Source organism: Notothenia rossii, assembly GCF_949606895.1.
Source record: "Notothenia rossii genome assembly, chromosome: 8".
NCBI classification, from domain to species: Eukaryota; Metazoa; Chordata; class Actinopteri; order Perciformes; family Nototheniidae; genus Notothenia; species Notothenia rossii.
This window is the reverse complement of record NC_136906.1, coordinates 42,379,536-42,407,240: the sequence shown is the minus strand read 5'-3', so window position 1 is coordinate 42,407,240 and position 27,705 is coordinate 42,379,536. Positions and strand designations below refer to the sequence as shown.

At 48.2% G+C, this 27,705-nt stretch overlaps 1 protein-coding gene across 1 annotated transcript in view; it reads left to right on the top strand.

Moving 5' to 3' along the window:
• The window catches only part of LOC307016200 (RNA binding protein fox-1 homolog 1-like), a gene marked incomplete at both ends in the record, with an annotated part of 169,923 nt that overhangs the window by 101,442 nt on the left and 40,776 nt on the right, over nucleotides 1-27,705 (top strand). Inside the window, 1 exon segment of the mRNA XM_079645243.1 lies at nucleotides 17,728-17,803. Coding sequence (XP_079501369.1) covers nucleotides 17,728-17,803 — 76 coding nt within the window.

The following is a 27,705-nucleotide window of genomic DNA, read 5'->3' as shown; positions in this document are numbered from 1 at the left end:
GATACCTACCTTGAGATTTAGACCTTTTGCCAAGTGAGTTTTTGTGTTGCTGTACAACTTAGCTTTGGCTATTTAACTGCTTTCTATTTTTTGAAAGTACGATTTAGTTTTTGTTATTAAAGAACATTCTATTTTTGGACAACTGTCTTTGAGTCCTGCTTTTGGGTCCTGCGTCCTGTGTCTCGGTTCATAACAGTAAACTGCATTGACTGGAGTCTCTGCTCTCGTCGTAGTGTGTTCTCTGATAGCAATACGCCGGCCATAATGCCCCTGTACCCGCATAGCGCTTTCCTTTAGATAGCACTCTGCGGTTCATCCCTCTCATCTGCGCCTACCCACTAGCCACCTCCTTTACAGGAGCTACAGCTGGGGCAGCGAATGGGGAATTTGTACGGTTAACATTGTCTGTAAGTGTAGCATTTGTGGAAACAAAAGACACTTAGATTTGGATAAAGATCAAACTCATTCTTATTAGAAAACCGAGTGATCTGTGCATTATAGAGGGAGGAGGCGGGATTCGCCCTCTCGTCCCGGGGGGAGAAAATCTCTCAGCTCCGTGAAGACGGAGCACCCCACCCGGCCGCTCTCTGCTACTGCGGAGCCTGCCGGGGCCTGGCTGGGCAGCCCATCCCCGTGAGTCACTCTAACTCTAACGCGCGCTCACGTATTAACGCTGTATTTCCCATTCAACGGTGAAATGCATTAATCGGAGCTATTATACCAGGCAAGGTGTGTTTTCTGACAGCAGCACGCCGGCAATAGCGTCTGTTAACAGCACTCGGTTTATTCCACTCACGTGCAAACGTCCACCTGCTGGCTCCCAATACTGGGGTTTACAGCCCCTACACACAGCGGCGTGCGTTGCCGCTTCAACGCTTCCGCCCATTCACTTTGAATGGGTTGACGTCACGATTCGCCGAACTGCATTGTGGGAGCAAAGGGTAGCTTCTCTCGCGGTGCTCGCCGCAAAAGTAGAGCAATGTTCTACTTTTGACGCCTCGACGGAGGCGTCAGCCAATCGAATCATATGCCAGTACAAGCTCTAGCCAATCAAACAGCGTGCTTGTGTGTCTGGGGCGGGAGATTCATGTGATTGGTTGTTGGTCGAGTTTCAGCCCCCCCCCCCGCCAGCAAGCGACAACGCACGCTACAGCAGAGGGGCGGGGGAGTGTAGGACAGTGTTCATTCCTCTGGGGATGGGCAATAAGCAGCCACGCTGCGATTACTCCTTATCCCGTGAGCAAGGAGATCGATCCAAAGGGCCCTTCTGTAAACACGGGGGCTCCCAGGAGATCAACACGTTCCTCTTTGCAAAGTGCCATGCGGCGTGATCCCCCAGGGACATCACACGGCAGGCAGTGGCTGCTACGTCTATAGAAATCTCAGTAGGTGAATGCTTGCATAGAGGGTAGTACCCATAGAGTCCAGTAGAGGGCGGAGCCTGTGAGAGATATAACAGTGGTTTCAGGGGCTGAAGAAAGATTTCAGGGTGTTTATCTCCCATGCGTCCTCCCCCACTCTACTAATAATAGATATGTTCATAACACCAGTGTTTCCCTTACCCTATTTAGGGACAATGGATGTCCACTCTCGGGAGACGATCGACAGTGGTGCGGTTAGCCAAAGTGACAGACCTAATGTTAGCCGTATTTACAGGCAATGGACGTCCACTCTCGGGAGACGACCGACAGTGGTGCGGTTAGCCAAAGTGTCAGACCTAATTTTACCCAGGCAAAAGTGGTGAAAATTAGAAAATGTATCCAAAAATAGTGCCTCATGCCTCGGGCATGTGGACAGTAGCCAGAGACTCACAGGCACACACACATGCAGAGATCCAGGGGGCGGAGCACATGGCTTTTTTTACCCAGAAATAAGTCTCTGAGAGGCGGGGAGACTCCACGGATGGCGCACACCCAGAGCAGTTTGAAACCATTTGAAATGACTCTCAGACATTACCTGGAAAAATGCTTGCATGTGGACAGTAGCCAGAGAGTAGCTGCCCCAGAGGACAGGCTGCGTCACCTCACTTTGTAATCCAGGAAAGGAGCAGGAATCCTGGCTGCGTGAGTGGTAAAAGCGCATTAAGCTGTTTTAATCCGACAGCCGCTGATGCGCACGGAAGTCTGTCCGTTTCGTTAACATTCGGATAGCCAAATGGACTAAAATCCGTCCGTTTCGTCAACATTTGAATGGCCAAATGGACAAGCCTGATTAACGTATATGCAGTACCCCAGTGAGCTCCAGACTATGTGCATTGTGTTAAGGAACCATATTAATGATAGCATCAATCATTTAAATGCAAAAATAACGATTACAAATCATTTTTAGGGGGAAAACGGTGGATCTGTCCATTTCGTTAACAATCTGATAGCCAAATGGATGGAAATCCTTCCGTTTCGTTAACATTCTGATAGCCAAATGGACAAGCAGGTAAAAACAGCCGAGTCGCTGCGGTCAGGGCCTCAGACTCACAGGCACACACACGTTCAGAGAACCAGGGCGGTGCACATGGCTTTTTTACCCAGCAATAAGTCTCTGAGAGGTGGGGGAAAGTTGTGTGGATAGAGGCAGAGCGCAGCGGCAGGCAGAGCACAGCAGCAGCAGCAGGCAGAGATGAGCAGGCAGCGATACCCCCCCCACAGAGCCCACCCAGAGGACAGGCTGCGTCACCTCACTTTGTAACCCAGGAAAGGAGCAGGAATCTTGGCTGCGTGAGTGGTAAAAGCGCATTAAGCTGTTTTAATCCGACAGCCGCTGATGCGCACGGAAGTCTGTCCGTTTCGTCAACATTCAGATAGCCAAATGGACGGAAATCCATCCGTTTCGTTAACATTTGAATAGCCAAATGGACAAGCAGGTAAAAACGGCAGAGTCGCTACTCTCAGGGCCCCAGGCTCACATGCACACACACATGCAGAGGTCCAGGAGCATGAATCCTGGGTACGTGAGTGTTAAAAGTGCATTAAACTGTTTTAATCCGACAGCCGCAGGTGCTGACGGAAAGCAGGTTGAATAAATGGATTATTTTACCCAGAAATAAATGTTTGCAAGGCAGGGAAAGTGTTCCTGCAGCCCCTCCATAACGGTAATAATGATTAGAAATGATTTCCAGGGCAGTTTTTAAATGTGGAAAAAACTATTTTAAACTGTTTAAAAAGTGATTTGAGTGCAGTTCTCATGTGTCCCCACAGGAGGGCACATCATCCCAGGGAGCACAGTGCATTAACAGTAACAAATACAACAAAAACAGGGCAAATCAATGGATTTAAAGTGCAGGGAAGCTCCGCACCACACACAGGTACATTGCTAAATCCCCACCATGGTGACCACGGTGATTTGAACTGGTTTCTGCGGGGAAAAGAGTGCTAAAAATCTGATTAAAGCCTGCTAACAGTGTGGTAAAAGTCTGATTGTTTCAGAGACCCATAGTAATGCAGGGCTGGGCCGGGTCAGTACTTGGATGGGAGACCGCCTGGGAATACCCGGTGTTGTAAGCTTTTTTTAAATACAGGTACATCCATGGTGATAAGATAAGATTTATACCCTAAAATAGCATGCTAATCGTGGTTGTATTAGTTTGAAAGCATGCACACTCTGCTCATGTCCGACTTCCATAAAATAGACCGGGAAAAGCACCTCTCTGTGGCTGTTCACAGACCCCCGAAGTAGCTCCAGCTCGGCTTCCTAATACGGGCAAACACATTTTGTCACACCTCCAGGAGAGGGACCGGGAAAACCACCTCTCTGTAGCCCCTCACAGAGCCCCAAAGGACGGACTAAGGACCTCCGGCCACAGTGGCACTTCCATAACCTCGTGCACCGTGAGTCCCCGGGCCCCCGGACTTAAGAACTCCCCCACGGACTAAACCCAAATGATCACACCCTACAGAACCTCATGCCCCTGGTAACCCTAAAGGGGGTGGATTTTGCGGTGCTTTACCGTCCGCACATCGGCACCCCCTCCCCCCCTGTGGAGGATATTCTCATGTTCCTGGTAACCCTTTACATATATCTCAAGGGCTCATCACCACACTTTATCAACTAATGTTTAAATGGTCGGGGAAAGTGTTTTTAAACGTCTGGAAGAGAGTTGTAGCCTGTCATTTTGCAAGATATAATTTAACATGTAACCTCTCCTGGAAATGCACAGGAGAGGTTACATGTTAAATTATATCGTGCAAAATGACAGGCTATAATCCAGGAATAAGTGTTTGAAAGGCGGATAAAAGTTGTTTAAAATAGTCTGATACCTCCAGGGCGCATCACCGCATTTTACAAGCAGGGAAGGTGTCTGCATCATGGGTAAACATTGTTTAAATAGTCTGATACCTGGCACTGTATTTGCCCCTGGGAACCTTCAAGGTTATACTAATGTTTTACTATTTATTTAATTATCACACGATTTTTACAAAAACAGTATACAAAATATACATAATAAACATAATAAACATAATAAACATAATAAAAACATGATTAGCAGGGGCCTGGGGGCCATATTAGCCGTCTAATTGTACGGTGCACCGGGGAAAAAAGGTTGAGTCCATGGCCCCTGTCACCTCATCAGGAGTATCAACCGGCCCTGAAGAAGAGGTATCGCTGCTCTCCGCCCCTGAGCCCTTTTCGGGGGTAGCTGACGGTGGTAGACCACCTTTTGATGATGCTGCTGCAGCTGCTGCCGCCCTGAACATGGAGCGCATCTTCAATCCCTCCTTTATTCCAGGCGTATTCGCGTAGAACCGGTCTGCAGTGCTTACGTCGTGACACATAAACCTAGCGAGAATCGACCTGCTTTCTGGATCTTGGTGATGCTTGATATTGTCAGCCAGGGCAGTGCGCAAGATGGTGAAGGTGACGGCTGTTTCTAGCTACCCAGCATCAGCCCAAGCCCTCTTCAAGTGAGCGTTCAGGTTCTTGGAGGTGTGCTTCCCCGTTGTGAAAAGGAATAATTCACTCTGAGGACCCGACAAGCCCTCTTTTATGCCCATCCACCGCATGACCCAGCTAAACTCCTTTACTGTAAGCACCAGCTGTGCTTCGCCAAATGTCTTGGCAGTCTTGTGATCCTGCACGTGAATGATGTAGCCCTCAGCAGTGCCCCTTCTGTCCGCCTCAAAGACCTCCGTGTTGGTCATGTTTGCGTACACACCCGGACGGTGGCCAGACAGGAGGCTCCAATGGAGGGTTAGATAGCCATATAGCAGGTACTGGGTGATTGAGGTCGGATTGCTAGCCATCAGGTCAAGGAGATCAGGGATGCGCTTCTCAGCGGCCGCCATGGCAGCGAGAAGCTCCGCCTGGCTCGGCAGACGATCCAGCTTGTTCCTCTTCACCTTAAACTGGTGGACAGTGACAGACTTTTTTCAAATCGTTCATGTTGGCTGTCACCTCTCTGATGATGTGGGTCATATCAGACTGGGTGAGCCTGCACCCCCGGAGCTTTGACACAGACAAGTACCTCAGGAAATGGTTTACAGTCTTCAGGAACAACAACGATGTTGTGACTGCCCGGCCCGACTTTGAAATATACTCGCTCCAGCCACGGACCCTCTTTGTGTCTTTTAGAAACAGCCAGTCTGACAGCCGGTCAACACCATGGGCCATGAATACTAGGAAGTTCTTTATCCGGCTGACATTGGACATACAATTCTCTTTCCGTTTTACTGTCGGTGCGACACCCTCACAATGACATCTGTATGTCTGAATGTACGTCTCCATGCTTTTAGGCAACGTGATTTCACGCATGGTATTCCCCCGTCCCTTCCCAGTGGACCAGTGATTTCGGGGAGAGGGCCAGCCCTTAGCCAGATTAGCTTTCAGCTTATTGGAGACAGACGCACAGGTCTTCTGGCATACAGGGGTCTCACTACCGGAGGCTTCTGCGGACCGCATGAGAGTCTTCACCGGGGTCTCACTACTGGAGGCTTCTGGGGACCGCATCACAGACTTGAGAGGGGTCTCACTACCGGAGGCTTCTGGGGACCGCATCACAGACGTGAGAGGGGTCTCACTACCGGAGGCTTCTACGGTCCGCATGACAGTCTTCACCGGGGTCTTGCTTCCGGAGGCTTCTGGGGACCGCATCACAGACTTGAGAGGGGTCTCACTCGCAGAGGCTTCTATGGACCGCATGACAGTCTTCACCTGGGTCTCACTACTGGAGGCTTCTGGGGACCGCATCACAGACTTGAGAGGGGTCTCACTCGCAGAGGCTTCTATGGACTGCATGACAGTCTTCACCTGGGTCTCACTACTGGAGGCTTCTGGGGACCGCATCACAGACTTGAGAGGGGTCTCACTACCGGAGGCTTCTACGGACCGCATGACAGTCTTCACCCGGGTCTCACTACCGGAGGCTTCTGGGGACCGCATCACAGACTTGAGAGGGGTCTCACTACCGGAGGCTTCTACGGACCGCATGACAGTCTTCACCGGGGTCTTGCTTCCGGAGGCTTCTGGGGACCGCATCACAGACTTGAGAGGGGTCTCACTACCGGAGGCTTCTACAGACCGCATGACAGTCTTCACCGGGGTCTCACTACCGGAGGCTTCTGGGGACCGCATCACAGACTTGAGAGGGGTCTCACTACCGGAGGCTTCTACAGACCGCATGACAGTCTTCACCTGGGTCTCACTACTGGAGGCTTCTGGGGACCGCATCACAGACTTGAGAGGGGTCTCACTACCGGAGGCTTCTACGGACCGCATGACAGTCTTCACCGGGGTCTTGCTTCCGGAGGCTTCTGGGGACCGCATCACAGACTTGAGAGGGGTCTCACTACCGGAGGCTTCTACGGACCGCATGACAGTCTTCACCGGGGTCTCACTACCGGAAGCTTCTGGGAACCGCATCACAGTTTTCACCAGGGTCTTGAGAGGGGTATTGCTGCCGGAGGCTACTGTGTTCATGCCGGGGGTACTTGAGATTGCTAGGCCCTTACATCGTATACATTCTTCGTCTTCCTCAAGCAGAGCAGCAGTGACACTCTGCTTCCTGGGTTTTAGACCATGTTTCAGCCTGGAGTGCAGGGTCTTCACCTCATCAATGAGGGCATCCGTCTGAGCCCTCAATGCCACATTTTCCAGCCTCACCTGCATGCAGTCCTCTTCGTCACACTCGGTATGTGGGAAGAAGGTTGGAGGGTGCACCGGGTATTCCTACTCGTTATCTGTGTCCCAATTCAGCGGCCGCATCCTCCTGAGGATGCATTCGGAGACCGCATACGTCACTTCCGCCAAACGAAGGCTGTTCCAATAAAAAAAAAAGACAAGACTCCTCCGAATGCGGCCCGCAAATGCAGCCTTCTTTCCCCAGATTTAGAGGATACATCTGATGTACACTCCGCGGTGTACCATATCCCAGGATGCAACAGGTGACTGTGACGAATGAGTTTTAAAAAAAAGATATGGCTTGTAACGTCCCATCAACGGCTAAAACGGTTTCAGCTGGATTCGTTTTTAAATGTACTCACCCAAATAGTAAACGACATGAAAGAAAAGTAAACCTATTTAATTTGTGTATTTAAATATACTGCCAATTGGAGATGTCTTCTTTATATTACGTACATAAAATAATATGAAGTGAAAATATTTCTAAACCCTGTTTGGTTTTCATATTGTTGGGATTCATTATAAAGCTAATTTATTTCTTTAACTGCTTTTGTTATACAAATCTTACTGCAACAATTTTGTTTTGATAGGGAGCAAGGAGCAGACTGCGCAATGTATCCAGATGCGCGAGGAGGATGAAGCCCTCTTCAAGGGTGCCTGTTGCGACCTCGGGAAAATAATTTAAACATATTATATAACACCAAAATAAGTACAGCTAGATCTGACTCCATATTGAACAGTTTTGAAAATAGTTTTGAAAAAAGGTTGAAAATATTTTACCTAGTGTCAGAAATTATTACCGGCACTTGTGACTGCAGCTGGTTGCTAGGTGACGGGAGCGGCAAAATGTAGGGGTAACTGCCGGTGACGTACAAGGACATGCTCCGTAGACCGTCTCATTTCGCAGTCCTTAGGAGGACCCAGCCTCTGAATTGGAACACAGCTATTGTCTATATCCAATGATGTAGCCATTCCAATGATGGGATTAGTCTCTCAGAGGTCATGGAGCAACTGCATGGCCACACTATGCTTCAGCCTTGCCATGACCTGATGTGCCTCATCTCGGGAGAACTCAGGGTGGTCACGAGTTACATGACGGTGTAGTCTCTTCCCAGCATACGAACACCCTGTGATGGGACAGGGTTTGGTCCGAACATTTATTCTGCCACTGGCCATTTTAAGAATGATGCCTCTTTCCTCCAGGTTCCGCACTGCATGTTTGGGCTTAAGGTGCTTATTCAAAGCCAGATAGCAGAGTCTGCGAACCGGGCATTCGGACAACATCCTTCCTAAAACACACACAATGAATTATATTTAAATGGTTTTCTGTTTCTCCGTTTATATGCGTTAGCTAACCGGTGATTGCAACCATAGGTCCGATGCTTCAATGCAGGGAACACGGACCAAGGGGAGGACTTGGGTTACCACCTGGTTAAAATGGTCCCACCTCCGCACCAACGCGGGGCTGGTGATGGGTCCGATACATTGATTGTTTTTTGTTTCTTGGTACTGCCACGAGCTCACAAGATAGTTTTGGGTACGAAAACGTGGGGATAACAGTACCTTCGGGCGCTCCATCCCACTCCGGCCTTCGCCGCAGCAGGGGGAGGAGGCATTGAACCCCTCGCACCTGCTCCCGGAGGAGGCAGGGGAGTCAGGTACCCGGAGGCGCACGGTGGACGGCCAGGTCGAGGCCGCCACACCGCACTGGAGTCAGGGTTCCGAGTTTTTCGAGCCAGGTCCCGGTGAAACGCAGTACGGAGCACCCGGCAGGAGCCTCCAGCAGAGCCTCCAGCAGAGCCTCCAGCAGACCCCCCCGCGCGGTTCCCTCGTCCCTCGGAAGAGGCGGAGAGGTGGGTGTTTTTAATCTGCTGGCGGACTGCCGGGGAGAACGTGCTGCTCGGGAGCCAGGCTCAGAGTTAGTGGCAGTGAGAGCCTTTGCACCTGCCTTTTACAGCAGGCACGCGCTGGTATCGGGGTGGGAGAGAAGGTAGAAGCAGAGGCTGCAGAAACAGCCAGAGCCTTCCCCTCTAACACACCCCTCATTCGGTCAATAAGCACTGGGCAGAGTCCCCTGTCAACTCTCCTTATATTCCTCCGGAGACCAGTTGGGACATGGCAGCATCCCACTTCTCCTGGTACACCATATCGTTAAATGAGCTCAGTAATGTACTGCACAACATCACATGGGTAAATGAGCTACATAATGCCCTGCAAAATCACATTTGGTTTATTTCCAAAAAGCCTGGAAAAAACACATATATCCGTCATGTCCTGTAAAATATCATTCTTTGTTTATTTCCATCCTTCAGGCAAATATACATATCTTTGTCCGCTCCAGGAGCACAGTCGAACCCGCAGTTTGGAGAAACCGACCGCCAAGCACCGGAACCTGGACCCGGGGAGGAGGCCCTCCGATGGCGGGTCAAATTTGCTGATACCGCAGCTGGCTGGACACTAGCCGTAGATGAACACCCGGGCGGGATCAGGCTTGTCCCTCTTTGCAGACAAGCATATATGCGCTCCGGCATTCGCCGCATATCTTTGTCCGCTCCAGGAGCAGAGTCGAACCCGCAGTTTGGATGAACCGACCGCCAAGCACCGAAACCTGGACCCGGGGAGGAGGCCCTCCGATGGCGGGTCAAATTTACTGATACCGCAGCTGGCTGGACACTAGCCATAGAGGAACACCCGGGCGGGACCAGGCATTTCCCTCTTTGCAGACAAGCATATATGTGGTTGTTACGCAGGATCAAACAGGTAGCCTGTGATGAAGTAGGGTCGACCATATATCATGTGAAGCCACCGAGCCGTGGTCCCCGAGGGAGCCGGTGCCCGGAGCAAGGCCAATTGCTGAATGCCACAGCCGACTAAGGCCGCTATGCAACAGTGTGGGATTAGAGAAACAGGTGTTTGTCTTGCACTCCGCGGAGAAGTGGGGAGGTGGAACTTCCACCCCACTGCGGAACCCTTGGTGGGACCTCTGAGTCAGACGGTTCGTCTTGGAAACGCTTCATATTGGTCAGCCCGGGAGGTAAGAGACACGCAGGGTAACGGACACGCAGGGTTAACCCCACGCAGCCCACGCAGCACACGGAGGAGGCAGGGGAGTCAGGTACCCGGAGGCGCACGGTGGACGGCCAGGTCGAGGCCGCCACACCGCACTGGAGTCAGGGTTCCGAGTTTTTCGAGCCAGGTCCCGGTGAAACGCAGTACGGAGCACCCGGCAGGAGCCTCCAGCAGAGCCTCCAGCAGAGCCTCCAGCAGACCCCCCCGCGCGGTTCCCTCGTCCCTCGGAAGAGGCGGAGAGGTGGGTGTTTTTAATCTGCTGGCGGACTGCCGGGGAGAACGTGCTGCTCGGGAGCCAGGCTCAGAGTTAGTGGCAGTGAGAGCCTTTGCACCTGCCTTTTACAGCAGGCACGCGCTGGTATCGGGTTGGGAGAGAAGGTAGAAGCAGAGGCTGCAGAAACAGCCAGAGCCTTCCCCTCTAACACACCCCTCATTCGGTCAATAAGCACTGGGCAGAGTCCCCTGTCAACTCTCCTTATATTCCTCCGGAGACCAGTTGGGACATGGCAGCATCCCACTTCTCCTGGTACACCATATCGTTAAATGAGCTCAGTAATGTACTGCACAACATCACATGGGTAAATGAGCTACGTAATGCCCTGCAAAATCACATTTGGTTTATTTCCAAAAAGCCTGGAAAAAACACATATATCCGTCATGTCCTGTAAAATATCATTCTTTGTTTATTTCCATCCTTCAGGCAAATATACATATCTTTGTCCGCTCCAGGAGCACAGTCGAACCCGCAGTTTGGAGAAACCGACCGCCAAGCACCGGAACCTGGACCCGGGGAGGAGGCCCTCCGATGGCGGGTCAAATTTGCTGATACCGCAGCTGGCTGGACACTAGCCGTAGATGAACACCCGGGCGGGATCAGGCTTGTCCCTCTTTGCAGACAAGCATATATGCGCTCCGGCATTCGCCGCATATCTTTGTCCGCTCCAGGAGCAGAGTCGAACCCGCAGTTTGGATGAACCGACCGCCAAGCACCGAAACCTGGACCCGGGGAGGAGGCCCTCCGATGGCGGGTCAAATTTACTGATACTTCCATAGAGGAACACCCGGGCGGGACCAGGCATTTCCCTCTTTGCAGACAAGCATATATGTGGTTGTTACGCAGGATCAAACAGGTAGCCTGTGATGAAGTAGGGTCGACCATATATCATGTGAAGCCACCGAGCCGTGGTCCCAGAGGGAGCCGGTGCCCGGAGCAAGGCCAATTGCTGAATGCCGCAGCCGACTAAGGCCGCTATGCAACAGTGTGGGATTAGAGAAACAGGTGTTTGTCTTGCACTCCGCGGAGAAGTGGGGAGGTGGAACTTCCACCCCACTGCGGAACCCTTGGTGGGACCTCTGAGTCAGACGGTTCGTCTTGGAAACGCTTCATATTGGTCAGCCCGGGAGGTAAGAGACACGCAGGGTAACGGACACGCAGGGTTAACCCCACGCAGCCCACGCAGTACACGGAGGAGGCAGGGGAGTCAGGTACCCGGAGGCGCACGGCCGCCACACCGCACTGGAGTCAGGGTTTCCAGTTTTTCGAGCCAGGTCCCGGTGAAACGCAGGACTCCAGCAGGAACCTCCAGCAGACCCCCCCGACGGTTCCCTCGTCCCTCCCGGCCATCAGAGTCGAACCCGCAGTTCGGAGGAACCGACCGCCAGAGCACCGGCACGAGGCCGGGCCGGCGGAGGCCCTCCGATGGCGGGTCGCATTTGCCATTCGATCTGTGTCACCCATAAAAAAGGGGTGAAAATGAAAAAATGTATCCCAAAATAGTGCCTCTTAATGCGGGTAGAGTCCCCTGCCAACTCCCTTTGCATTCCTCCAGACTCAGAAAAAGTCTAAGTCAACTTTTTGGAGAACCATAGAAAATGGGCGAAAAGGAAAAAATGTATCTCAAAATAGTGCCTCATAATGCGGGTAGAGTCCCCTGCCAACTCCCCTTGCATTCCTCCAGACTCAGAAAAAGTCTAAGTCAACTTTTTGGAGAACCATAGAAAATGGTTGAAAAGGAAAAAATGCATCCCAAAATAGTGCCTCATAATGCGGGTAGAGTCCCCTGCCAACTCCCCTTGCATTCCTCCAGACTCAGAAAAAGTCTAAGTCAACTTTTTGGAGAACAATAGTGCCTCATAATGCGGGTAGAGTCCCCTGCCAACTCCCCTTGCATTCCTCCAGACTCAGAAAAAGTCTAAGTCAACTTTTTTGAGAACCATAAAAAAGAGCTAAAAGTGTTAAAATGTATCCCAGAATAGTGCCACATAAGGCAGGTAGAGTCCCATCAAACTCCCCTTGCATTCCTCCAGAGGTCATTTAAAAAACTTAAAGTTTGTTAAGAACCATGCAGGGGGGGTCTCCGAGGCAACAAATGTATCCGAGCCAAAGTGCACAGAGAGCGGATGAATTCCTCCATGATGTTACACAGCCGTTTTTTTCCTGAGTCCTCTCAAAAACCGGGTTTCCGATTTTGTGCAGACAGTAGTCTGAAAATGATGAATACATTTTTTTGACAGAGAAGGGGAGGCTCAGATTCCCCTCTCCGTTGTAAGTTGCAACGGAGGGGGTGGAAAAGTCTCCGGGGCTTCGGCCCGAAGCGCCGAAGGGTTGAGCTTTTTGGAGCCCCCTCTCCGTTGGCACTCTGAAAAAATTCAACATTTTCAAAAAACTTAATTTTTGATTATTTTAAGATATAATTGATCGTTTTCTTTTCTTTTTTTTTCTTTCCACGGGTGGGGGCCTATGGCAGGCCGCCTATGAGCTCCCAAATTCGGCCTGGAACCTCCAGAGTTTGTGGGATAAGCTCCATAAACTGACAAAGTCATCCACAAATGTCACTTTTATAGCCCAAAGATATATAATACAAATAAATTAAAACAGTAAAAGGTACAATTGTGCTCCGCATTACCCGGAATTTGATTTATATAGCCCCATAAAAGTGTTTAAAAATCATTTTCGTGGGGAAAAAGTGTTAAAACGCCTGATTAAAGCATATGCAGGACCCCAGTGAGGTCCAGACTATGTGCATGTTGTTAAGGAACCATATGGATGATAGCATTCATCATTTAAATGCAAAGACAACGATTAAAAATCATTTTTAGGGGGAAAACTGTGGATCTGTCCATTTCGTTAACAATCTGATAGCCAAATGGACAAGCCTGATTAAAGTATATGCAGGACCCCAGTGAGAGCTCCAGACTATGTGCATTGTGTTAGGGAACCCTATGAATGGTGTACATGAGTGTATACATGTTTTAAATAGTAGGATACCTCCAGGGCGCATCACCACATTTTACAAGCCAGGGAAGGTGCATGGATCCTGGATAAACATTGATTAAGTGTCTTTAAATGTGTGGAACAGTGTTGTGTCACTTTCAAAACTCTCCTGTCATTGACCGGAGAAATTCGGTCGATGCTGTATTTAATCTGGCCATTAATATTCCAGTGAGACCAAGTACGTACATTGACCGGAGTGATCCCATGTTAATTTTGTCCAAAAACCGGAGCATTCCCTAGCCATTGTCTTGGAGGGGCGCTGCGCCCCGCCAACGGAGCCCCCGCGCCCCCCCTGAAATTCATTTTTTTTCCCAATTATTTTTTAAATATATATATATATATATATAGCACCACATTGCAACTAATCTATATCTACAGTACTGTCACTTTTAACATAGAACATGTGCTCTTTTATTCAATAAACTAAACACTTTCATTTTAAGTTGTGAGTTTAGTGTTTTTGACCCTAAGAAGCACTGATGCATTAATCAATAACAATCCACAGCTCCTCTCTCTGCTCCAGAGGATTTTAAAATTCCCCCCCGCTCAGGTAGCACCCCCCCAAAGCAGTAAACCTAGGCGAAACACTGTAACACTATTAATTATTTTGTTAATTTAGCTGGTGTGGAATTTTAGTTTATAATTGCATGGAACTCCTTTTCATGCATAATTTATTTTCTGCCTCACTTTCCCAAACTTCAGATTTATTACGAGCTTGGGTTAACAGTCTTAAAGGGCAGAAAAACCATCTGTCTAATTCAGGGGTGTGTTGTCCAATTGTTATACAGAGGGCTTTGGCTGAAGACAATAGAACAGCTAAGTAGGTACATAGTAGTTCCTCTTGAAAAGATGCTATCATACTCATTAATATTGACACTGGCTATATAAACAAAGCAAGACTGAAGGCAGAGCCAGGATTAGAAGTGCAGAGGGTTTATGCAACTGCATCCATACTGATAGTATCAGTTTAGTGACAACTGATACAAGAACAAAAGGGTGTTGCCTATCTGTAACATTGTGTTAATGTTATTGTCAGGGCTTGAATTGGGGGGGTGGGGGGGAAGTGCCAGTACTCCATTATTTGCATATTAGCATGCGTATCAGTAAAACATTACGACATGGAATAAAAAGCAAAGTTATTTTCATCTGCTCCAGGTTAAATTACACAGCCCTTTATGCCAATTGTGCAAATTGCCCAACATATTCAGGTTAGCATCAGTCAGTACTATACATTTTTTAAATATAACGTTGGGGTCCTCAACATCTCCGGGGTTCACTATGCAGGCAGCTTGCATCGAGCCTTAAACAGACCATGAACAAAGCCCTGCTTTAATGTTCCACCTTGGTCTGGCGTGGCATGAGGACTTGCTTGTGGCCCTGTGTGGCCCTGATGCACCCAGCTGTGGGGGGGCCACCCTGGCACCATGTTGGTCATGTCCATGCCACAAGGGTCACAGATGGTGGGGGGACAGCAGCTGCTCTCAGGAGGCTGGCAGACTGAGCAGTGCTAATGCAATACAGCTACTCCTGCACATATGTTCATGTGAGCACATTATGAGCATTCACACAGCACTACACACATGTGCATAGGAGATACTTTTGTCAACATGTTTCTGTAACAAGGTCATTTATTTGGTCACTTTAAAAATAAATGAAATAAGATAAGGTGAGATCTACTTCATTGATCCCACTGTGGGAAATGTTTTCAACACAGCAGCATGTAAATAAGGCATTGCACATGATACAATGAGAAGAAAATAAACAAACATCTACATAAATAACAAAAATGTGCAAAATAGAAGATACAACAGAACTAAAAAGTACAAATATATACATAATGACAGTGAAAGATAAAAATATGTAGACTATCTGTCATATATACTGTATACAGTATACTAAGAAGGGCCAATGTAGGATATTATAAACATTAAGTATTCAAGGAACCGCATATTACATTTAATATAAATGTAAAAGATCAAGTTTAAAGACACTTTATGAAGATGGGTGAAAAACGTTTTTGAAGGGAAAGGTGGCGGAGTCCAGTTGTCAAAGCAACATAAGAAACTATGGATTTTTCATGTAGCGCCATCATCAGGTCGAAACTGAGCTCAAAGCACAGCTGATCCTGCGGAGTCACACAATCTTCTTAGTGACTCCCACTTCATAAACTAGACACATACAGAGAGATTGTCTGTTCTTTTTTCAGAAATAATATGCTTGCTACTTATCCTAAAGGTTCATTATTTTGAAATTAAAACAACAAGGTTATTTTTCCGCTAAAAGACCAAGAAAACAACAGATTTAGGTCATCATTCTGCAGGACTTTATTTTAGAAACATAACTGTATATTGTATTTGAAAGGGTTTCTTCATTCAGCATATCCAGAAAACCTTGTGTGTTAGAGGAGGTTCACAACGATTTTATAGAACTGTCGAAAATGTTGTTTCTCTGTTTATCTTTTCACCTCAAGTTCATTTTAAACATGCATTTGACTCAAATTGCATTTGAATTTGTGATGTACTTGCAGCTTACCACATTCTCTCCTTCTCTCTCTCTCCCTCGCACGCACGCACGCACGCACGCACGACGCACGCACGCACGCACGCACGCACGCACGCACACACACACACACACACACACACACACACACACACACACACACACACACTGTGATGGTGGGTTAGGGCTCTGCTCTGGGAGATAAGCTAGGTCAGCAGCGGTGCTGGGTGGGTCTGGGTGTTGGGGGGGCTGCATGGTGAATAGCAATGTCCAAGACTAATTGGGATTAACTTCTAATTGCTTTAACCACTGGGCTGCTATTATAGGCACAGGCCCTGGCTCCTGATTAGCCCTTATCATGTCTGGGCTATGAGGACACAGCAGGGGGAAGGGAGTTGGGGGAGGGGGGGCTGGTTGTCCACAGCATGGCTGCTCTCTTGGAATGAACACTGCTGCAGATTATTTCCGTCTAAAAATGTAAAACTCTTTGATTCTTTCATAATGCTAATGTATCTGACTTTTCCCTTGTGTTCATTAAAATGCACGTGTATGTACATAGCTGGGGGGGATATTCAATATTGGTCCTCTCCAATCTGTGGTTCACAGATTCTGGTCAGATGGCCTTGGAGTTTGGATAATGTTCATCAGATGATTATAGTGATGCTTCTTTTTCTGCCACTATATCAAGCTAGGGTATAATGATACACAGAAACAACATTTCAATTTAACTGGAAGATTGCCATGATGTTTAGCAAATTACATCATATTACATGCACTGTTTAACTGTAGTGCATGTTAGTGCAGTAAAATATGAAAAAGAGTGATTGCTAGCTTTTAGAAGACATTATGTTGTCCTTTTAAAGGCACATCAAATTCTAAAACATTTATATAGGATGTTCTGAGCAAAACATTTTGGCATTTAATTGGTATGTTATTTGTTGGTTATGACAAAACATAAATACTAACTTTACATCAAAATCATCAGTAACTCTGATGTAGCTTTTTAGTTCACAATAATTAAGGATAAGTTACTTTTTACAATTTGAGGTATCAGCATATAGTGAATATCTTATGTCTACAAAGCTTCAAAGACCTGCAGATCAATAACATTAGGCGCATTCACACCAAGTACTTTTCCCACAAAGGTTCCTGAGAACTCTTTAGTTATGATGAACTAAGTACAGATCGCGTTCACACCGGAAATTAGTTCCTGGGGATGGATTAGGCAAATGAAGGCGCTGACGTCACTTATTCTTCTTCTGCTTTGGATTTACTGACAGGCCGCAAACAACTTCACGGCGTATACTGCCGCCCAAAATCCCCGGCCGGAAGTCCCCGGAGTTAGGGACTGGCTTCAGTAGAAGCTGCTGGGACTCCCAGCAGCTTCCAATGAAAGTCTCTCTAGCAGGGACCGAAAAGGGGGTAAAAAAGGTTCTCTAGAACTAATTTAGTTCCTGGGACTTTTTGATGTGAACGCAACTAAATCGTAGTTCTCAGGAACCTTTGTGGGAAAAGCACTTGGTGTGAACGCGGCTATTCAGTTACTTTTTGAAATGTTGTGAAATTTGTATCCATATAGAATACTTTTTGTTGAAATAATAGTAAAATAGTATTGTGCAAAGGAAGTGTAACCCACCTTCATTTTTACATTATATCCCAATGTATATCACAAATGATGGTAAGAAAATAAATAAAAAAGCCATGAGTAGTTATTTAGAGTCTCCATTTGACAGCCAATCGTAGTTTATTTAACCACCCTGTTATCTCATGTATTTCAGTTACGGACGAGTATACACTGCCGACCCCTACAACCACACACTCACTCCAGCAGCCACATACAGCGTTGGTGCCATGGTAAGACCTGCCACACATCTGTCCTGCATTCATTATACCACTTCCTTTCTTCATTTCGACAAACATGTTTCAAAAATACACATTTGAGCTCAAGCATCTTGCATGTCATCTGCATGTTCAGTGAGAGCTGCACAAACTTGAGAGGAGTGAGACTAACTGACCAAACATTCCATTTGGTATTTATGGAAGATATGGAAACTGAGTTTTGGTGACATATTTATTTTAAAACCGTGCGAAGCATAACAATATATTATCACAGTAAGTTAAACACATAGGATTCTTGTGGACATCTTCCTCTTCTATAATACTGTGAGCCTCTCCGCTCACACAGGGTTCAAACAGGGACGGAAAGAGCAGGTTGGTTGACCACAGGCGTTTATTATCTCCAAACAACACTATGCGCGGGTCTCAAACGTTGCCCGGGTGGGAAACTTCACAGGTCCTTTGGCGACCTTCCAGGATCCCGCCTACTGCATAACGGAACAGAACCAGGTTACGACATGCTTTTCTTCCCGCACTGATTACCTGATTCCGATCAGCTGTCTGGCCTCCGGCCGAGCCACTCCCTTCACTCCAGCAGCCAGCGCCCAAACCACACCCCGCTGCCACATACCCCCACCGCCCGACTCAGGCCGGGATCCCGCCGGCCGCAAGCTGACTCTCCCCCCCCCCCTCCGCCGAGCGAGAGAGGAAATCAGCCACGACCATCCGGTTACCCGGCCTGTGGATCACCTTGAAGTTGAAAGGCTGTAACGCCAGATACCACCGAGTGATCCTAGCGTTGGCATCCTTCATGCGGTGGAGCCACTGGAGCGGGGCATGGTCCGACCAGAGGGTGAAAGGGCGCCCCAGGAGGTAGTACCGCAGGGCACCGACCGCCCACCGTATGGCGAGACACTCCTTTTCCACCGTACTGTAGTTCACCTCCCTCTGGGCGAGCTTACGGCTAATGTACATTACGGGGCGGTCGACCCCCTCTACGTGCTGGGACAAAACGGCCCCCACCCCACTGTTCGAGGCGTCGGTCTGCAACACAAAAGGGAGAGAGAAGTCAGGAGAATACAGAAGCGGTTTACCACAGAGGGCTTTTTTAACCCTCTCAAACGCCAGCTGACACCGCTCCGTCCACTGGACCGGATCTGAAGCACCCTTTCGGGTCAGGTCGGTCAGGGGACTGGTCAGCTCCGAAAAGGACGGGATGAACCGCCTGTAGTAGCCGGCCAGCCCCATGAACCTCCTGACCTATTTTTTCGTCTTGGGCGCCAGACAGGCTGAAATGGCGGTTGTTTTCTCTATCTGTGGCCGCACCTGCCCGCCGCCCAAGTGGTACCCCAGATACCGTACCTCCCTCCGTCCAACCGCACACTTCTTCGGGTTGGCCGTGAGCCCCGCCTGCCTCAGGGACTCGAGCACCGCCCCCACCTGCTGCATATGCTGCTCCCATGTCTCACTGTGAATGATGACATCATCCAAGTAAGCAGCAGCATATGCAGAGTGGGGACGCAGCACCCAGTCCATGAGCCGCTGGAAGGTGGCTGGAGCTCCGAACAACCTGAAAGGAAGTGTGATGAATTGGTATAAACCATACGGAGTGGAGAAGGCCGTTTTTTCCTTAGACTCTGGAGAAAGGGGAATCTGCCAATAGCCTTTGGTTAAATCCAGCGTCGTGTAAAAGCGAGCAGTGCCTAGCCGATCCAGGAGTTCGTCGACCCGGGGCATTGGATAAGCATCACATTTGGACACCTCGTTCACCCTGCGGTAGACCACACAGAACCGGATTGACCCGTCGGACTTACGTACCAGCACAACGGGGCAACACCAGTCACTGGTGGACTCTTCTATCACTCCCATCTCTAACATAGCCTGAAGCTCCGCCTGAACAATTTTCCTCCTGTGTTCAGGCAGCCGATAGGGCCGTGAACGAATGGCCACACCCGGGGGCGTTTCTATGCGGTGGTGTATGAGAGAGGTGCGCCCTGGCAGCGTAGAGAACACGTCGGCAAACTGCCTTTGCAACGAAGCAACGTCTGCTCTCTGGCCCGGTGAGAGATTGTCGCCACAACAGACCGGGGCTACTTTGTTGCTTTTAATGACCTCCGGTCCCAACTCATCTCTCTCAATCACCGTGGTGGCCAGAGAAACCGACGCCACCTCCCTCCATGCTTTCAGGAGGTTAAGGTGGTAAATCTGTGTTGCTCCCCCCCTGTCAGAACGTACCACCTCATAATCTACGTCCCCCACTCGTCGTGTGACCACGAAGGGTCCTTGCCACTTGGCGAGTAGTTTAAAGCTAGAGGATGGGAGTAATACAAGCACTTTATCTCCCGGTGAAAATTGTCTCAGTTTTGACCCTCTGTTGTACAGGCGCTGCTGACGTTCCTGAGCCTGGAGCAAATTCTCCCGTGATATCTGCCCCAGTGAGTGGAGTTTTGCTCGCAGGTCCATAACGTACTGTATTTCGTTCTTACTGGTGCTTGGACCCTCCTCCCAGTTTTCCTTAACTAGGTCCAAAATACCCCGGGGCTTCCTACCAAATAACAGCTCAAAGGGAGAAAATCCCGTGGAGGACTGGGGCACCTCCCGCACTGCAAACAACAGAGGATCTAGCCATTTATCCCAATTACGGCTATCTTCGTGAACAAACTTACGAACCATGTTCTTTAGTGTTTTGTTAAACCGTTCCACCAGGCCGTCGGTCTGCGGATGGTAAACACTAGTCCGTATTGAATGGACGCCCAATAGTTCATACAGCTCGCGTAGTGTGCGTGATATAAACTGTGTGCCCTGGTCAGTCAGGATCTCTGTCGGGATCCCGACTCGGGAGATAATGTGAAACAGTGCCTGCGCGACGCTCTTTGCAGATATATTACGCAGCGGCACTGCCTCGGGATATCGCGTTTCATAATCCACTAGGACTAGTACAAAGCGATATCCCCGTGCACTCCGGTCTAATGGCCCGATGAGGTCCATTCCAACTCTCTCAAAAGGCACCTCAATCAATGGTAACGGGCGCAAAGGCGCTCTGGGGATGGCCGGCGGGTTAACCAGCTGACATTCACGGCAAGATGCACACCACCGCTTCACATCTGCGTGAATGCCCGGCCAATAAAATCGGGCCATTATCCGGTGTAGTGATTTGTCGTACCCTAGGTGACCTGACATGGGGCTATAATGAGCCGCCTGGAAAACCATTTCCCGACGGCTTTTTGGCACCAACAACTGGGTATTTATCTCTCCTGTCTGTGTGTCATGGCTTACACGATACAGCCTGTCCCTAACCACCGTAAAGTGTGGGTGAGTGAGTGCTGCGTTTGGGTGTAGCTGGGAGCCATCAATACTCACCACCTGGCCGAAGGCGTGCTGAAGGGTCTCGTCCCTCGACTGTTCGAGGGGGAAATCTTCCACGGGAAACACCAGCGGGTCCAGAGGGACCTCCGCGGCCCCCTCCGTGTCCGTTTCCCCCTCGACGTCGTCAGCCGCCTCCGACTCTCCACTAAACACAGCACACAACTCACATTTCCCTGCCGTCCGTGAACGCACCCCCATAGCCCCCGCTAGCTTAGCAAACCCCGGCCAATTCGTTCCCAAAATCAGAGGGTGCGTAAGGCGAGTGCTAACTCCAGCCCTGACTCTATGCTTTTTTCCCTTATAAGAAATTTCCAGCGTCACCTCCGGGTACTGGTGAATATCCCCATGCACACATCTCACCTTCACCCACGATGCTTCAATCAATGCCCCAGGCCGAACCAGGTGCTGATGGATCATCGTCTGATTACAGCCCATCTCCATCAGAGCCTGGTGTGTACCCCCCTGTATACATACCGGTATACGGTACGTCCCTTCCAAATCGGGGGCGGCAACTGGCGGTCCTGCAACCCGAACCAGCTGTCCGACCTCCATGAGAGGACACTCCCGTCGGAAGTGGCCGGGCTGCCCACACCGCCAGCAATCCTGCCCTGACGTCTGAGGAGCCCCCCGTGGTGCCGGACGACCAGAAGCGTAGGCCGGACCCTGGGGAGAGATAAAAACAGGAGGGTAAGGTAGAGCTAGGGGGGAAAGTGTCGGGGCTGCAGGGTTGGGGCCGTGTGATGGTGGGGAGGGAAGGGCAGCTGCTCCAGGAAACCTCCTCCTCTGGGCTGGGACGGGTCTGCCCGCTGAGACGGCTGGTGGTCGGGGCTCCTCTTTCATGCTCCGCCGGGGAAGCGAGAGGTGGTCCTCCGCAAGGACGACGGCTGCTTCCAGGTTGGCGGGGCGATGGCACTGGACCCAATTCGCCGTCGAAGATGGCAGGCCGGCGATTAACTGCTCCAGCGCCACCTGCCCAACGACTTTCTCAGCGGAGCGCACCCCCGGCTGGAGCCAGCGGCTCGCTACATCCAGGAGCCGCTGCACGTAGGAGAAGGGCCGGTCAGCGTCCTTGAAGGGGAGGGCCCGGAACCGGCGGCGATGTCCCTCTGGCGTGCTGCCAAGCCGGTCCAGGATGGCCTTTCTCAGATGCCGGTACACATGCCGAGAGGCTGCTGGCAGGCTGTGGGCGGCTAGCTGCGCACTCCCAGATAGCAGAGGCAATAGCCGCCCAGCTGCCCACTCCTCCTCCGGCCACCCGCACGCCGCCGCTTTGCCCTCAAAGATGTCCAGGTATGCCTCCGGATCATCCTCTGCCGTCAATTTCTTGAGGGCAATCGAAGGCGGTCGGGCCGGGTTGGTAGCGGGATCGGCCTCCCGAGCGGCCGGACGCTGCAGCAGCTCCCGTAGGAGAGCCCGGTCCTCGCGCTGGCTCCAGGCGATCCCGAGCAGAGCCTCGCTCTGCTGTTGGTGTAGTGCTGTGGTGGTCTCCTGCATGTGAGCGAGACGTTGGAGGGCCTGATCCAGCGGGGTTTCTCCTTCCGACATCAGGTCCCTGTTCAGGTGCCACTGTGGGTTCAAACAGGGACGGAAAGAGCAGGTTGGTTGACCACAGGCGTTTATTATCTCCAAACAACACTATGCGCGGGTCTCAATCGTTGCCCGGGTGGGAAACTTCACAGGTCCTTTGGCGACCTTCCAGGATCCCGCCTACTGCATAACAGAACAGAACCAGGTTACGACATGCTTTTCTTCCCGCACTGATTACCTGATTCCGATCAGCTGTCTGGCCTCCGGCCGAGCCACTCCCTTCACTCCAGCAGCCAGCGCCCAAACCACATCCCGCTGCCACAAATACAAATCACCCTCTCCTCTTATGGCGCATTTTCACTACAGGGCCTCGCTCGGCCTCGCTCGGTATGGCTAGGCCTAGTTAGGACTGGCTCACTTTATGCTGCGTTTCCATTACAGTTTAGTAGCTGGGGCAGTAACTATAGTAACGCAGTGTAGGCGGAGCCTTGATGTCATCTTCAATGAGAACCACAGAAATACAACATCAGCCGTTAGCTGTTAGCCCTCAGAGCTCACAGCTCCTCATACTGTTCAGAAACTAGAAAAAAGTTAAACAAGTATAAACCACAGACTGTCTGTGTCATGGTGAATACAGTCGCTGGTTTATTTATGTCTGTAGGCCGTTGTTGTGAGTGTGGATGGTCGGAGCATATACTGCGTTAGCTTAGCCGATCTCCATTCAGAAAACACGCTAAAAGGTTTTTCGCCTGCCGTCCGTCTGCAGACTTGTCAAAGCATTAATTCATGGTTTTTACTAACCGGTATCAGTATGTTGTTACTTCGGCATCATTTTGAAACGTGTATTACAATTAAATCACGGTCAAATATGTTCATTTTGTAATTCTCTCTCTAGTTTAGCATACTCAGCTTGACTCAGCCTGGTTGTTAGCCCGGAAAGAACCTCGATTTTATGGGGCCAGAAACACTGTGAAATAGTACCCGCTAGCCGGAACTACGCCAAGTGGAAACACAACCAAAAACAGGCCGGGCATGGCTCGCTTAAAGCAATAGCATCTTAACTAGGGGCTGGTCCAAGGTAAGCCTGAGCTGGAACCAACTAAGCTTTATCAAAGAGGCAAGCCATAAGCCTACTGTCAAATGTGTCTTCAAGTGGTGTAATATTGTATTGTAAGTACTTTAACATAAGTTGTTGCCTGATCATTGAAGGCTTTGAAGGTAAGGAGAGTGAATTATTAATTGTATTCTGGATTTTTAAAGGGAAAGAAGCTAAAATATATATGTTATAAATATGAACTTGTCTCCTAGTCAATACACTGGCCACCGTATCAACTGTAGAGTCTGAAACAAATGTTATGATAGCCTAATAAAAGGAAATTACAACAATCCAATCTACTGTAGAAGTGAATAGAAGAACATATATCATTACATAATGCATTTTGGTGGTGTTTGAGGCCAATTACAATAACTACGCTTTGACTATGCATCACAAGCTTGAAATGTATCAGTTTTTATTTGGGTATTATGTTTGGGTATTATGTTTATGTATTGTTTTTAAGAATATTGACTAAAGTAGGCATAGATAAGAAGATAAGAATAGGTCCAAGTACAGAACCTTGCGGAACTCCATGGTGTATTGAGACAATTACATTTTCTGATGTAATTGGGGGAAATATGTTTTGTCTTTTACCGCTGCAGTCTGTGCCTTAAGGCTGTTTTTCTCGGTTCCAGCCCGGCAGATTGTCGGTTCCAAATGGGAAGGTTTTTTTGGGCTCCAGACGGTGCTGGAAAAGGGGAATTTAGGCTCATATTGAAAAAGGGAAGGTTATATGTCCATTGTTGGTTTATTTCTCTGGATCAAGACTGGTCGTTTTAAAAAGAAGTTTAATTTCAACCTCATAATAAGGAAAGGTTGATCAAAATACACCAACTGCACTCCACAATCTTCATCCTCCATACTGTCTCCCTCCCCCACCCCATTATTTTCTTCAGTTGCTGTAGCTTAGCTTTTCTGCAGCGTTGACATCTCCTCACTTTAATTTGTCTGTGCTGCTAACGGCAGTCCAAATTACACATTAATCCCGCCTGTAGAAGGTGATGAATGTCTTCATGCCTTGGCAGCCCAGTCCATGTTAGTTATTATATTTCGAATTTGATGTATACCACTTCAACCTGCAATCCCTGGTAATGAAATAGATAGTCATTTGGATAATTAAATCCGTTGCGACGCCACACACTGGGAGGGGGCCAGGAAGAAAGAAATGAGCTGGGCAGACCGGTTAGCAACATAGCCGTCCAAACCCACAGCTCAGACTGTTGGCAAACACAAGAACATTGTCAGTCAGATGTCAGTGCAATAGACCAATAACTGGGAAATATGCTGTTGTTATGATATTGTACATGGTTTCATTGTTCACACAGTGATAGGAAATGTGTCACAAATCAGCTGAGGTGGAAGTAGTATTCAGATCTTGTACTTAGAGGGGACCTATCATGCAAAATGCACTTGTTGATGTCTTTTATACATAAATATGTTTCCCCGGTGTACCGGGGAACTCACGCAAAATTGCTATCAGAAACAATGCCTGACGTGTTTTGGACGTAATCTCGTCTTTGTTTACATTAGCAAGCCTCGCTAACACTCAGAGCTAACGTGTAATGTAGAGCACATGTGTTTAAAAAGCAGGAAATAAAGAAAGGAACTCACCTTGTGATAAACCCGCAAGAGAAAAGCATTTGAGCTCCATACTTTTTCAGAAATAATCTTTGATGTGGTTTAGAACAGAATGGCATTTTATCACAGCAGAATTTCACTTTATCTCCGGTAGAATTCTGATCAGGCATTAGCTCCACCTCCTCTTTTTTAATTTATTTTCAAGCTAAGGACCAAGCAGCAAACTCTGGGGAATAGCCGGGACGCCAATACGGAAGTGCTACACACTGCAGTTCATATATTGGCCGATAGGCGATGGCTGCAGAAAGGAGCAATTTCCATAGACCCCCATGTTAAAATGCCCAATTTTACCGTAGAAAAAAATATGTTTCTACCCCTGGCTCCATACATTTTATTATCGATACAGTTCGATTCCACTTTCATGATTATGGATCTGTCAGTGAATTGTTTTCTAACACGACCCTTTTATTTATATTAGGTCTTAAAGTTTTTGCATAAATTAGGGCGTGGTCACATTGAGTGACTGCTGCTGCTAGCTTCTTGTCTCTCTGCTACCTGCTCCGTGAAGCTAGCTACAGGGACTCTGCCTGGTCAGTTTATCCAGGAAACATAACTTGAAGCCGGCCGTGGTTGTTTGTTCTTCATGCTTATATATCGGACTATTGTGACTCGCTCTGCGGTTAAAACAGACGGTGCATGGATGCGGTTTTGCGGTAAGTGAAATTTGAGTGCTTTATTTATGTGTTAATGATTTTAATCAGCTACGTAATGAATGTTAAGGCCTGGGTTAGCGTGTAAGCGAGTGGTAGCTACATCGGTACCAACGATGCTAATCGTAGCCTCCAAGTTAAAATCATAGACTGTATATATAAAGGTTAAAACGAAATAGACAAGTGTTAAGTGGGATAATACTGTACAACAAACGGCTTCTGTTTGAGGTTGATAAAATAAGGTCATCCTTGTAACTTAGAGAGATATTTTATTATGTAGGTAGGAACTGTATTCATTGCTAAGGTTAATTTAAATTGGCTATTCTAAAGTATGTAGACAAGCTAATGTCGAAGTAGTAGTAGTGTATGTGAACTTTGACTTTAATAGTGACAAAATCATATTGCTTGTTAAGATCTAAATGTAACTTTTTGCATGGAAAAAACCCTCAACTTAACTGATGTGTAGTTGATCTAGTATTGTTTAATGGAATGTATATCAGTGTATTAAAGTCAATACTACATTCATTTAAACCAATATCTTTCTTGATTCTTTGTACAGTATGAATAATAGAGTCTTTATACCTGTGCTGAAGTTCACTGCTGTGAGGAGTCCAGTTATGTCTCTCACTCTCTGGTCCAGCCTGTCTGCATCACCTGGACACCTTAAACAAACAGATATATGTAAAGTACCATGTGTACAAACAATATAACTGATTATCTTCTGTTGAACATGTTGGATTGTGTATTGTCCGAGTCAGGGTCCTTTTTATTTTACTGTAACTTTGGAAGTTGTGTTACCAATGCTTACTGTTTATTTAATACCCATTTGGTAATGCAATTAATAAAAACAACAAGGTTTGGGTTCGTTCTTCAGATTACTGTGACGTTAACATGTAAGCTCAATAATGAACTCCAGATCAACCAACCATATTGTAATATCTAAGTAATCATCTTGAAATATGACATTAATAATTGTAATATACACACATGTTATTGTGAGGTTGATTTCAAATACACTACTTCGACATTAGGTTGTCTAAATACTTGAGCACAGCCAATTTAAATTAACCTTAGCGATGCATACAGTTCCTACCTACATAATAAAATATCTCTCTAAGTTACAAGGATGACCTTATTTGATCAACCTCAGCCAATTTAAATTAACCTTAGCGATGCATACAGTTCCTACCTACATAATAAAATATCTCTCTAAGTTACAAGGATGACCTTATTTGATCAACCTCAAACAGAAGCCGTTTGTTGTACAGTATTATCCCACTTAACGCTTAACACTTGTCTATTTCGTTTTAACCTTTATATATAGTCTATGATTTTAACTTGGAGGCTACTATTAGGATCGTTAGCACCGATGTAGCTACCACTCGCTAACATTCATTACGTAGCTGATTAAAATCATTAACACATAAATAAAGTACTCGAATTTCACTCACCGCAAAACCGCATTAATGCACCGTCTGTTTTAACCGCAGAGCGAGTCACAATAGTCCGATATATAAGCATGAAGAACAAACAACCACGGCCGGATCAAGTTGTGTTCCCTGGATGAACTGAGCAGGCAGAGTCCCTGTAGCTAGCTTCACGGAGCAGCTAGCAGAGAGACAAGAAGCTAGCAGCAGCAGTTA